Genomic DNA, 13,468 nt, shown 5'->3' on the forward strand with positions numbered 1-13,468 from the left:
TTGTTGTAACAAAATATTTGCTAATAATGATGCTAATAATGAAAATCACGCCAATTATTTCAATACGAGAGATTTTGTATTTTTAAGGTGCGGCAGTCTGCCTAAAAGTAATAAACAATATTTTGGTATAACAATATTTTGGTATAACAATGCTTATGCATGGTAAAATGTTTTCATAACATTCGCGGTTTTAAACATAAAAACATCAACGTTAAAAAATATGTTGATGAAATATTTATTATCTTGTTATACAACTGAAGTATCTCGTCATAAACACGCAATTAAATTTCAGGGTTGTTTAAACAAAATGATAGGATATGTCGAGAAATAAACAAAAAGATTCATATCTGACAAATATCGACAAAGGTCGACGAATTTCTTAAAAACCAACATAAAGTCAACATTTTTTTTTAACTACGTTAAATTATGCAATTAACAGGTGAGGGACGTGAAGGACGAATTACTGATAGATAACTGATCGAACTTCCTCCAGTGAAAAAATGTCGCAATTCTGTCTCACGGGGTTAAAACCTATAGTAATAATCTTGCAGCAATACCCGAGGAAAGTGGCGACCGCGATGATCGCGAAGACAAAGAGCAGACAGTTTCGAACTGGTAACATCGTGCACCGACTCGAACACGACGATCAAGTTTCCGGCAATGTCTTTGCTGCGAAGACTCGGCGCTGATGAACTTCTCGCTGGTGAATTACAAACTGCGGGTGATCGTGCGTCCCGAGAGACCGCGGTGTCAAGGCGCCACTAATTGGTCGATTGGTAAGGTGATGCGAAACGACGCTCGTCTCGGTGGAAGTTCGTGCGAGCGGAAATCTTCCTCCGGTGGCCAGAGACGTAGTCGACGTCGTTAGTGCACTAAGAGTGCGACTGGATTCCGCTCGATTTCAGCCCGGTATTTATTCCATATCGTACGTCTCGCATTTTCCCCACCTACGTATACGTGCTGCTCGTCAACACCTTGCGATGTTATCTAGCTCTAGGTAATGTCTGATGATTCGACGTTTCTGCCTTTTTGCGTATTTCTCGCGTGACGTTCTTTCCTCTTTGCCCTTTTTTTATTACTGCGGTTTTTATTACCGCACTTGTTACCGTACAAAGGGCGTGTGAGCGCTCGTCAGTCACCCTGGCGCTCTGAATGGGCGTTTGTATTGACGTTTCCAGCAAACTGATGATCGATGAAACTGGACGCACTCCCTCGCGAAGGAAACTGACTCGCTCTGACCCTTCCTTGCTCTCAATGAGCAAAAGCAATACGTCACTTTATCAGGTATGTAAATATGAAACCGGAATTTTTTTATAGAAAATACACGTTTATTGTATGAAAATTGGAGATGTGCGAATCAAGAATTTTTGTGTCGAATCGAATCGAATCGGATCTCATTTTTTTAATTCGAATTCGAATCGAATCGAATCTATGAAATTTCATTCGAATTCGAATCGAATCGAGTCATTAAAAAATTTAACATGACTATTAAACATGCACATAATGATGGAAGGTTTTAATATGAAAGGGGGTATTGATTAGTTATTAATTATAAGTTAAGTTATTAATTACAAGTTAAGGGTTCAAACATACAGGCCCAGATGTCTCGTTTTGTACTCGATGCATGCAAATATAATGCACGCTAATATATTTGATTCGTAATTGAATCTTCGATTCGAAATTTTCGAATTCGGAATGTAATGTAATTCGATTCGGATTCGAATCATAGGGATTCAGATTCGAATCGAATCGAATTACATTACGATACGATACGATTCGATTCGAATTCGAACAGTTCGCACATCTCTAATGAAAATGATAAAAAATATTTTATTCCAAGTATTGCCCATCGCTAGCTATACATTTTTCCCACCTGTCTGACAATTTGTGGATGCCACGGCAAAAGAACTGTTGCTCTTTTGAGGCAAACCAGTCATCGAGCCATTTTTGTGCGTTTTCGTAAGAAGTGAAGCGCTGCTCAGCAAATGCGTGTCCTATCGATGCAAATAAGTAGTAATCGGACGGAGCCAAATCTGGTGAGTAAGCCGCATGCGAAAGTATTTCCCAACTAAACGCCTCAATCGTTTCCTTCACCAGTTTTGCTGTGTGTGATGGTGCATTAACATGAAGCAAAATCACTTTGTATTGCCTTTTTTGATATTCTGGTCGTTTTTCACTTGTATTGTTGTGAGTTGAAAATCTTTGTCAGATGTCAACAAATGGAAATGGCGCCAATGACGCGGTTTGACGGTAACTATTGAATCGAGAAATAAAAGAGAAACGTCCGATTTTGTCAAATCGCAAGGGAGTCGTCTTTCGTCACGACAACGCCAGACCACACGTTTCGAAAAAGACGCTGCGCAAACTGAAGAGCCTGAAATGGGATGTCTTAACGCATCCACCGTATTCTCCTGATATCGCACCATCTGACTATCATTTGTTCCGGTGATTGCAAAATTATTTAAATGGAAAAAACTTTGACTCTTTGGAGGCCTTAAAAAACGGCGTCTCTTCGTTCTTCGAATCTAAACCGCGCAGTTTTTATGATCGAGGCATCCGTATGCTGCCAGAACGTTGGGAAAAGATTATAGAAAACGATGGAGAATATATCATTGATTGAATAAAGATTTTTGTTTGCCTAATCACTGTGTGACTTTTACTCACAAACTCCGCACGAACTTTTGCACTCACCCAATACATTGACAGCTAGGGCCATCTATGTGCAAATTCCGGTTTCATATTTACAGACCTGGTAAAGCGATCAAGAGTTATAACGAGTACAGTTAACAGGCATCAGCTATTTGTAATTTGCTGGAATTTCTTTGAACTCCGGGGAGACCTTTCATTGTACGAATGTCGAGAAGTGAATCACTCGCGTATGAAAATTGCGACGAAACAATACGATACGCTGTAAGATTTACCGAAAACGTTTCGTCAGTTACGTCATAAAATCGCGTCTATCGGCTTCATATCGGCATATTTTCACTGAAATTGCGGCATCACAAAAAATGCAATGTAAAGAAGTGCGGTGTCCCTCCGGTCATTCATAATATCCTTAAAATATCTTTACGCCGCGGTGCGGCTATATTCGCAGTGGTGAATGTTTTGCTCGGAAATTGCAAAAAACTGCATGGTCTTATGGCGTGGTTGCACATGCAAATCAGGGATACAACCGTGCTGTATCTGTGCGACGAAATTGTCAGGCGCTATTAAACGCGTGGTCATTGATTATGTATTGCAATACATTACTTGTTGCCACGCAATGTGAGAGGTGTCCGTCAAAGGATACAAGGATTTTGCCAAACCAATCATTTCTCGCGCCTGTCGCCGCTGACTTCTTCATAAAAAAAACACGTCACGTTCGCGGCAGACCCCCATCTGTCGTATCCCTGACTCGCTTTAACCGACCACTATTTACTTATCCCGGTTGCATCAGTCAAACGACAGGAGGTACGAGACATTTGTGTGTCGTTTTCACCGAGAATTCGGGTAAACGCTAGATGGAAATTCACGCCGCCGGGAAAGAGCCCGATTTAACGGGCCGTAAATAATCGATGATTAAACGCACATCAATCGGCCATTGTTAACGATATATCGCCGGATCCACCACGTTTGCACGTTCGCTCAAGGCGGAACGCGCTACGTTGTCCCTACCCTGTTACTCACATCCGGTCGTTTTGATCGATCGTCCGCGTGTACACAACGGGTCTCCACAAACTGGCCGAAGGTGATCACTCGGACACGTTGCTTTACTATCTAAAGGAGAAATGTAAATTTTCAACTGGTTCGCAGCTACGCATATATTGCGTTATTCTCTCTTATCACCGGGGGAGACCCTGCACGTCAGCCGTACTTCGTCGAGTTGCAACGCGTGCTTGTGAGGATCGCGTAAAAAAAAGAGTAGACGTGGTTACGTCTCGTCTGGAAACACAAACACGCACGCACACATATGTAACAAGGAAATCAATTTTCTTTTATTACGCTGCCACATAAATAGAAAACTTTATATTCGCACGACGTGATTATTCCACGCGCGAACAACCCGCGAGGGATATTTCTCGCGATGTATTAACAGTCGATAGTTCATTTTTTCATCGACTGCGCATTCCGATCGAGATTCCTTTCCGAAGGTGTCCGCACAAACTGCACACCAAATCACCGTTTACTTCATTTCTTTCTCTTTTCTTTTATCGAAGCTAGTCATTTTTTTTTTTAAACGAGGTCGCGCGAATATATTCGGTATTACCATTGGCCAGGTGTTATCCTTTGGTTAGAGACTAGTTTCCGCGCGTTTCTCGCTGCATATCTAATCGCAACTAAAAACGAATCCCTGGTTGTATAACTGTAGATTTTACAACCATTATAGAGATTGCGTGAAACAAATGGCACGAGGCACACCGTATTCGTGATAAACGAATATGGCGGGACTTGCTGAGGCTTATGGATTGGTGCAGAGTCAATAAACTATATCTTACTATTTCTAAATGCCACGTTATTCGTTATTCGATCGCGGAACCAATAGGCATTCTTCTAGTTATAATTTAGACGGCGAGCTGACTAGTGTTGATCGTGTTCGTGACTTGGGCATAATTTTTACTTCCGACTAATCGTTTGACCAACACATTAAATCTGCTGTTGGCAATGCCTTCAGAACACTCGGTTTTATCAACAGGACTTCCAAGTATTTTAAAAACATGACAACCATTACAGCTCTTTATATCACGCTAGTTCGCCCGCACCTTGAATATGGATCGGTATTGTGATCACCTCACGGTGCAGTCACTAATTCTTCTAATTGAAAGGATTCAGCACCGGTTTTTCCGCCTTGCCAGGTCCTTTGCGAATGGTCCTGTGCGAATGATCCTATGCATTTCGCGGATCACAATTATGTGCCTGAGCTTTTGCGTCATAATTTATTGTCACTAGAATCTAGACGTGCGATACTTGATCTAACATTTTTATTTAAGGTTCTGCACAATCATATTAATTGCTCTGCCCATGTAAACTCGTCGCATGTAAACTTTATATACCAGCTAGACCGATTCGATCGTGGGACGTGTTCCACATTGAAAGGCATCGCACGAATTATGGTAAATTCAGCTGCGCAAATAGAATGTTAATGATAGCCAACAGGTATTCGACACGCATTGACTTTTTCGATGACTCATTGAATGCTTTCAGGAACAATCTTCGCCGCATTTTGCTTCCTCATGTGCACCAAACGCTGCATCTTTCAATAATTTTGTACATACTCTTCTGCTCATTGACATATGTAATTTTAATACTTTTCATTATATGTAAGTTTGATTGATCTTCATTATATTAGTCATCTCAATTTTATGTATACCAAAGGGTGTTTAGAGAGTAGAGTGTCAAATAAATAAATAAATAAACGTGATTTACTTGTTTGCGTGCACACACACGACGTAGGGAGGAACGAGGCTATATCGGAAACGAGGAAGAAGTCAATCGTTGTTGCGGAAAGAGGGTAAAGACACGATCTCGTTCTCGATGAACCTCATTTTATTTTTAACTTGCCTATCACTCACACACACTCCGGCGTACTGCGTCGTCTAATTAGCCGAGGAGGTGTAAAGGAAAAAAAAAAAAAAAAGATAAAGACTTGGCGTCTAAGAGGCGTCTTACATTATTGAAAATCCGCGGGCATACCAGGGCAACGTGTCGCCATATAGTCGCTATTAAACGCATGTTGCTTATCTACATTGCTCGAGTTCACGCAGATACGCATATACATGTACAATCTGTATATGCACCGCACGACGCATCATTTCCGCAGCAGTCTCGATCGCACAAACGACTCGACCTCGAATGGTGTTTCTCGGCAGGATGCTCGGGCCGATGGCCAAGACAAGAATTACTTGCGAGATACTGAGCTAACCAACCATCTGACTCGTTTTACAGAACAATCCTGCAAGAGAATTCGTATTTTTTTTTTTTTACCGTCACCAAGCGTGATTTGTATACCCTTTCCGATAAGAAAAATCGAGGTCGCGCTCGTCCTCGTCTGACACCGCTGTTTTTACTGCTTCTCGCACTATTCGCTGCGTGATGGTGTCCTTGGTACATGTTCAACCGCTATCTCCCTCTTCTTCCTTTCATTGCCGTGAGACGCAAACGCGAAACAACCTAGGCAACGACTCGTCGAGCTACAAATCTACTGGAGCACGAGACCGATTTTGCCGGGTGTCATACTGGGGCAACGCCAGTTGTAAAGGTAATATTGTAAATTACCGTCGCCGATGCCGAACTTAAGCGGCTCCAAGAACTCCTTGTTGTCCATGAGATCCAACGCGTTGAACACGTCGAAACCCAACTGCAAGCAGAGATTACGTTTAACGCGTGCCCTTCGAAGAGTTTCCGCCCTGTTAATATGCGAAATAGACTTACATCACGAGCGGATATTAAAGCGTCCATCATCAGCTCGAGCCACGGCGTCACAGTGGACACATTGTAGAAACTGTACGCGGCTCTGAGAGTTTTGTGCGTCTGATGATGCATGATGGAGCTCGGCAACGTGTAGTAACTCACCATATCCGTAATCTTTCCCTCGTTCTCCACTACGAAACTGTTAATGATACCCGTTTGTGGCAAAAACCAATGCTGGAACTCCTCGATCGAGAATACCGGAGCGAGGTCGAACTTCTCCAGATACTGCAAGACGAATATATTGCAATAATCGAATATGTATCGTACGTATTGAAATGCTCCGTTTTTATACTTCTGTCAATATCTTATGCGCTTGCGGCACGTCAGCGTAAACCAACTTTCTGAATCCCGGTACTTTTGTGTTGTCTGGCAGTTTGTACAGCTTTAAAGTTCTCTGCATCGTCATGTTACGAGTGAGATGAGAAAATTTGATGTCAATTAACTTCCTTGGATTTAAGGATCGATGCCAGTACCTAGAAAGTACAATTGTCGTCGCTTAATTTATACATTAGCACGAAAGAATCAATTCGAAGAGATTTATATGTGTACCTGCATGTTGCGATCGGTTTTGGTAAAACAACACCGGCAGTGTATACAGCCTGAAAGATACCTTTCAAATTCACCCTCCTCGTGATCTCGCGTATTAACACGGGTGCGACCCTTTTCGATCTCAGTTTCTTGTGCACACACAAGAAATTAATTTCCACCATTTTCTGTGTACTGTAAAACATCACCGATATTATAGACATTGCAAGAAAGTAAAATATGTCGTGAACATGCATATGTGAAACTCACTGATTATAGACGCGCAGAGTGGCTGGAATAGCGGAAATAAAACCGACTAGACGTCCGCTTTTGCTCACTCGCACGCCGCAATGCCATTCCTTGCACCAGCCTGGAGGTTGCAACGCCCATTTCAAAAAGTATGGAGGGTAATCGAATCTAAACATTGCATCGTCATCCTCAACATAATTTTCTGAGAGTAGTGTATATAATTCAGCTAGGACCAGAGGGTCATCTAGATTCAAGGTGTCCCATTGAAAGTCAGCGGGTAACGAATATGGCTCTTCCCTGACGGATGTTTTATCAGGCTCAATTGCCTCGTTGCGTACAATTTTCTCATCTGAAGAACAATTATAAGAGTGTTGCCTTGAAGAAACATTAAAATTTATATTTTATATGAGTGGAAAACAGCTGTTTAAAACACATCTGTTTAAAATTTTGACAGCAAAGCTGTAGCGTATCTTCCCATGGTTACATCGCTAGTAAGAGTTTCGAAGCAATATCTGATTAACTTCTTGTCAAATTTCCAGCTAAGTTTGAGAGAGTTTGAAAGAAAAAAGGCTAAGTAGCTAAAAATAGATACTAAAAATAGATATTGTCCGGTGTTTTTGATCTTTGTTTTTAAAATATATCGCTTGAATGACACTATCAACAAAATATTAGCAATTTAGCTAGCAAAAGAATGAAACAATATCTGTAATTTGCTTATTTACCCATTTTTGGTACTGGTTGTGTACTCCAGAATTGGTAAGGTTTTTGCATGGCTTCCTCCTGAGTTTTGGCAGGTTTTTGTTGCATATTAAATACCTCCATAGCCATCTGGATATCTTTTATAGAGATATTGCATGCACTAGGCATTTTTTTCTCTTCTTTGTTATTGTTAATATTTTCACTGGTTGCATTCGCCGTCTGGCTCTTTTTCTTCCGAGCCTGTTTCTTCTTGAAACTGTGATAGGACAACAAAAGGTCTGCCAGAATTGTTTGATTTTAAAAGCTATCAATCAAGATTATTAAGAAAACAATTTATCTAAACAACTTGGATTGTTAAATTCGAAAGCAACAATCTGAGAGTGCTGGTCACCATGTAAATCTGTTGATGGTCGGTTTGTCTCTGCGTGCTTACCACAAATTTCATTATAAATCCAATAAAAAGCATTACAAAACTGTCACCAACCCGCGATTGCCACAGCCATTGAATTGTTTATTTATATGCGTACGAATCAATAATCGTTGAAAAGTGCAAGACTGCAATTCTCGACTACATCGATTGAGTATCCAGCAATAAAATATATCGTATCAGAACGATATGATTATCAAAACGATATGATTAGGCAAATATCAGGGACTAGTCGCGGAAATCGCTTCGAACGAGATCCTATGTGTGATCGATGCGAAGGTGCCTTTTTCGCGTTGAACAGCGATCAAATTTTGCCATGATACAAGGTCTGAAATAATCGTCTATAATTATGTGGCGATTATGTCCACGTATCGTTCACCGGGCATCCGTCAAATGAATATAGGTTAAGAAAAGGAGGTACAGTGCAAGGCGATGGACCGTATAATAGAAGTTGGATTCCCGATCACCTGTAATAAAACGGTCACGTACCTCTTGTGTCGCGCGTCCTTCTCATGATCCTTCTCATCCTTCTTAGTGTCCCGATCTGCAATCTCACTCAATTCCTCCATTTTCACAGTATATTACAATAGCGTATAACTGCAAGCGACTCCAAGTTAGCTTTGATGTTGATGAAGCAAAGCTGTCGACGACATGCGCAAACGACGGGAAGTGAGCAGCAGCGTCCTCTACATTTGAACACATATTTTAAATCGCTGATGAAAACATTAATTTTTACAACACTCAACTTATTGGTGAAATTGAATAAAGAGTAATTGTTAACAAACAGCTGCTACGTACGTAACGTCGATAACGAGAAAAATAAAAGTTGCAAAAATGTTCCTGCAATTGTTTAATCATTCGATATTTATTAAAATGATGAATGTATAACAAAGTAAAGAACAAGCGTGCACAAAATCGCGCAGCAAGGCGCGATGAAGGCAGCAACGCATGAGTGAATTTTTTGATTATCTAGAAATAAAAACTCATGATGGAAGATGATTGGTTATCGCGCGTTTAATGTTTACTGCATTATACATTATATCGTTTCACGTGCGTAATAGCCGAGTCACAACGAGGAGCGCTATTGTTTGTGCATAAAAGTGGACGACAACACACATTTCCAACAATAAACTAAACGTTATACGTTATATTGTCCTCTCTATTGTGATTCTAATATAGATTTTATCGTTGCGCATGCACCGCGGCCATGTGGCGCCATCTGTGCGGTCGAACACGAACGAACGTTCGAGAAATCCCCGCGTCTTTCTTTCGCTGGTACGAACGCAACGGGGAAGGCATTACACAGCGAAATTCTGACATGCTAAACGATTTATTTTTCTCAGGTACGATTGCAATAATCATTTTTTTGTTCATTTCCGTAGCCAGTTAGTTTATACATCAGCTTATACTGCGAGAAGTCTGTAAATTGATTTACGTACTCTGCACAATTCTCTGCCTTCAAACAATAACTTATCGATACGTAACCTCAAAAGATGGACATGGACGATTTATTAATATTTGGCAAGAGATAGACTAATAAAGAAAAAACTAAGGAAACGATCAAGAAAGTAATAATGAAAAGAACTGATTAACTTGATTGTCAGTCTTCGTGCCGAATATTTGCCAAAGATACATCACATCAAACAGATATTTAGCGCACTTGATCTAGCCTAATTGTTTAAAAAATATGTATTTTTATACGTCCTAACACCACTCATATCGTTTCGCGATATTAATTAACATCCACAATAAATATTACCGCATAATACCGCAATATCGCAAACTTCTATAATTACACATTCGGCAATAATTTCTACGTTCGTCGTACACGAGATGCATTATGAGGTGTATTACTATTAGACGTAGCTATTTGCGTCGTGGCGTGTTTGTTAATTACATTTTCGTCAGGAGTTTAAAGATATATAATTCGTGTGGAGCAAATTGTTGCAAGCGCGCGAGTTACGCTTGCGCGTCGTAAATCACCGCAGCACCGCATCGCCAGCTTCTCATTCTTCGGCGACGAAACCGTCCCGAAATAGTTATCGCAATTTTTATCAGGGGAAAATGCATTACTTGTGCAGGTCGGTATCGCAAGGCATCACGGCGAGGCGTCGTTGGCGCGACGTCATAGCCCCTTAATTAGCGCGCGTAATCACGATGCGCGATCGATCCGATGAGATTCGATCCACGAGAGCGCCAAAATGTGCGGTTATGGTGCGCATCAATCGTCGGCACGATTCACGAGTCGGGCGCGGAAGCGCGGGCCGAGCGAAAGTCGATCAACGGCTGATCGCCGCGGCGAATGAAGGTGAGCTTCTATACTAATTAGCTGTTGGCGCGCGGCATTTCAGCAGATACCGTAGCGTTAAACGCTACGGGTCGAGTCGTGTCGACTCGACGTAAAACGATATCGTGCTGTTAGTATGCGAGTACACGAGCGTGCCGCTGGCGTGCCGTGTATTATCGTTACGGCGCGTAACGCTCGGCCATGCTCGTAATTAACCGTATTTTCTCAAATTTGCATCTCGTATTTATCTATCGTCACTCAGCGTGCTGAGTATTCTCGAGGATTAGGTGTAGAATAGAATCGTGTGTCGCTCGAGAATCGCCATTACGTCATTACACGATCGTTCGTCAATCGCCAGAGAGACGGTACACAGTTGGTAGCAGTTGGTCTGGCTGAAGTTGTCGCGAACGACACACAGCTTCAACTCCTCATTACGGTGTGCGTCATTTTCTCAGGCGATTACACCGCCGAAAACGGTCACTGCCGCGGAGGCTGCGCCGCGTTTTTCCGTCATCGGTAGAAATTTCCCACCACCGCGGGTCGCGTCGCGTTCGCCGCGACAGCGCGCGACGTCAGTATCCGTTGATTAACCGCGCGTAACCGCGAATCCACGATCGCGAATCGCTCGTCCGTTGCGGCCCGAATCACCGAAGCGCCAAGTGCGGTTATGGCGGCTACGGCAATCGGTGACGACAGAATCGACAGAATTGTCGCCGCGAGGATCGTTTCCGTTTTCGCGCCTATTTTATCCGGCGCTTCATGCGCGAACCGAAAATCCCAGGTTGTTAATTATAACGTCAATGAGGCCCCGGTTGGAATCGCGAGCTCATCGTTGATGCGCGATTCTCGAATGTCGCCATTATGGCTACTGTTTGTCGGAACGATCGTGGGAACGGTTCGCGTTACTCGCGAAATCAAAAACAATGAGGCGATAAACGGCAGAGATCGTCACAACGAATTAAGGTAAGCGATGGCAATTAGTCGCGAACTCTCGCATTATTATCGAATAGATGTGTGTGTGTGTGTGTGTGTGTGTGTGTGTGTGTGCTCGCGTGCATGCGTGCGTGCGTTAAATGCAACCGCGTTGATCCGAAATGAAACGATTCGACCGTTATTATCACGAATATGAATGGCGACGCCGGCGTAACACGAACCGCCGTTACTGCGCGCTAATTGTGACGTGCGCGTAATTAACCGTGTTTTCTCGGTTGCGATGGTGCCGCGTCCGATGGTGGGCCGCGTCAAGGTTTGCTGGGAATATCGACTGGGATCATCGGTGAAATGTTAAATATAAATACTTCCTCCATAAATACGAGATTATACATAATTGGCAATTCACGCGTGCAACACGAATAATGTATGTATGTATAATAGAAGCAAATTGAATGTTCCTTTTTTCTTCTTCTTTTCCGGAGGGAGAGGAAGTGAGAGACTCACTCGCGAGAAAATAGGAAAATCGATTGTTTTTATTTCATCGCACGAAATGTAATCCCGTGATTAATTGCATGCCAAATGTTATTACAGCCTGCCGACCTCAAACGTATCGAAAACGATGCGTGACTAGAGCGAACGGGGAGGGAGAGGGGGGGGAGGGTTCACCGGTGTGCGCGATTGCAATTAAACGCGGTTTCCGCTCGGGCCGCATCCACATCCATGTGACTGCTTTGATGGACTTGAGGCCACAGCATTTCCGGCAGAAATTGACGCCGATGGGACAGCTGATAGGCCTGGTCGCATGGTTGCAACGCCGGCGCGACGTTCGGTGAGTGAACTTAACGACTTTATTGCATTATTTATTCGTCGAATTATTCGTACCTGTCGCGGGGACAAAAGAATTTCATCGCCCGTTTATATCGAATCTATTCGGCGTGATAAAATCGTTTACAAACCGTTCACGTGTGCGAGCGAACATGAGGAATAAGGAACTGAGAGAGTCTGTCGCGAAATGCGTAATCTGAGAGATGCGGCAGAGAAACATTCGCACGATGTGACAAGTATAATTTTCTTTATTTCATTACCAACAGTATACTTACATCATGCCGAACAAATGTATAATGTCTATACCATAATATATATTTATGTATCCGTTAATAATTGTAATAGCGATAAAGAGTCAGTAGTAGGCGAGTCCGTAGATGTGTGAATAATCATTACGGATAATTCGAATTCGTTTCCGGTACGTAGGTTACGAGCAGTTGCGAGCATCGACGCAACGCATTAAACGCAGCGCTAAACACCTCTCGTCGAAAGTATCGACGCAGCGGGTTTTACCGTTTACTTTGACCAATTACGCCCTACATCGATTCTGCGCCTTTAATTACAACAAACGTTTCACGTGCAGTTTATGCAAACGGCCGGTGACGTGTGAAATTAAACAATTTAATTTGTTCAATTTTCCAGTAAATTAAATCAGTTAAATATTGACGCGTCCCGCAAATATTTTGTTGGTAGAATCGGGTAAATTAAATTTTTTAATATTTTAATGCGCACACTCTCACACACACCCGATCTTATTATTGTTCATTCTAAATTAATTTCTAAATAATTTGCCCCGGTCGCAATCGCGCGTAAAGACTCGCGATTATATGGAGCTTGCGAGCCTCGGGAAAGAAAGGGGTGCACATCGAGAGCCGAGGGCGCGCCGAGATCGTCACGGTAAGTTTATTACATTTTAGCGTTATTGGTAGTTTTTATTGTGCGTTGTCTAGATTGTCGTGGGCCCTCGGAAATGGAAACGAATTCGAATCTATCGATCTCCTCCAGGTCTCTCTCTCTCTCTCTCTCTCTCTCTCTCTCTCTCTCTCTCTCTCTCTCTCTCTCTCTTTCTCTCTCTC

At 42.4% G+C, this 13,468-nt stretch overlaps 2 protein-coding genes across 2 annotated transcripts in view; both read right to left on the reverse strand.

Annotated features, from left to right (window-relative positions):
• The window catches only part of LOC105188713 (hyaluronidase-like), a 3,799-nt gene extending 3,005 nt beyond the window's left edge, over positions 1–794 (reverse strand). The window contains exon 1 of the mRNA XM_011150310.3: positions 558–794. Coding sequence (XP_011148612.1) covers positions 558–622 — 65 coding nt within the window. The 5' untranslated portion in view covers positions 623–794. The remainder of the gene's footprint in view (positions 1–557) is intronic.
• Positions 795–5,598: 4,804 nt separating this feature from the next.
• Nmt (N-myristoyl transferase) lies at positions 5,599–9,013 on the reverse strand. Its single transcript, XM_011150311.2, has 7 exons — positions 8,837–9,013; positions 7,944–8,176; positions 7,243–7,570; positions 6,997–7,167; positions 6,740–6,920; positions 6,409–6,672; positions 5,599–6,334 (listed from the first exon to the last, which is right to left on the reverse strand). The coding sequence occupies exons 1-7, from the start codon at positions 8,914–8,916 to the stop codon at positions 6,176–6,178; spliced, it is 1,416 nt and encodes a 471-aa protein (XP_011148613.1). The 5' UTR covers positions 8,917–9,013; the 3' UTR covers positions 5,599–6,175.
• Positions 9,014–13,468: the final 4,455 nt, after the last annotated feature.

This window comes from Harpegnathos saltator, unplaced genomic scaffold (genome assembly GCF_003227715.2).
Source record: "Harpegnathos saltator strain DR-91 unplaced genomic scaffold, Hsal_v8.6 scaffold384, whole genome shotgun sequence".
NCBI classification, from domain to species: Eukaryota; Metazoa; Arthropoda; class Insecta; order Hymenoptera; family Formicidae; genus Harpegnathos; species Harpegnathos saltator.

What these genes read in the sequence shown, in the direction of transcription:
- Nmt (XM_011150311.2), bottom strand. Translation starts at nt 8,916, where the DNA reads ATGGAGGAATTGAGTGAGATTGCAGATCGGGACACTAAGAAGGATGAG. An exon ending in AAACCGATCGCAACATGCAG is followed by an intron (nt 6,921 to 6,996) that starts GTACACATATAA and finishes TGTACTTTCTAG; the next exon opens with GTACTGGCATCGATCCTTAA. An exon ending in CGCATAAGATATTGACAGAA is followed by an intron (nt 6,673 to 6,739) that starts GTATAAAAACGG and finishes TTCGTCTTGCAG; the next exon opens with TATCTGGAGAAGTTCGACCT.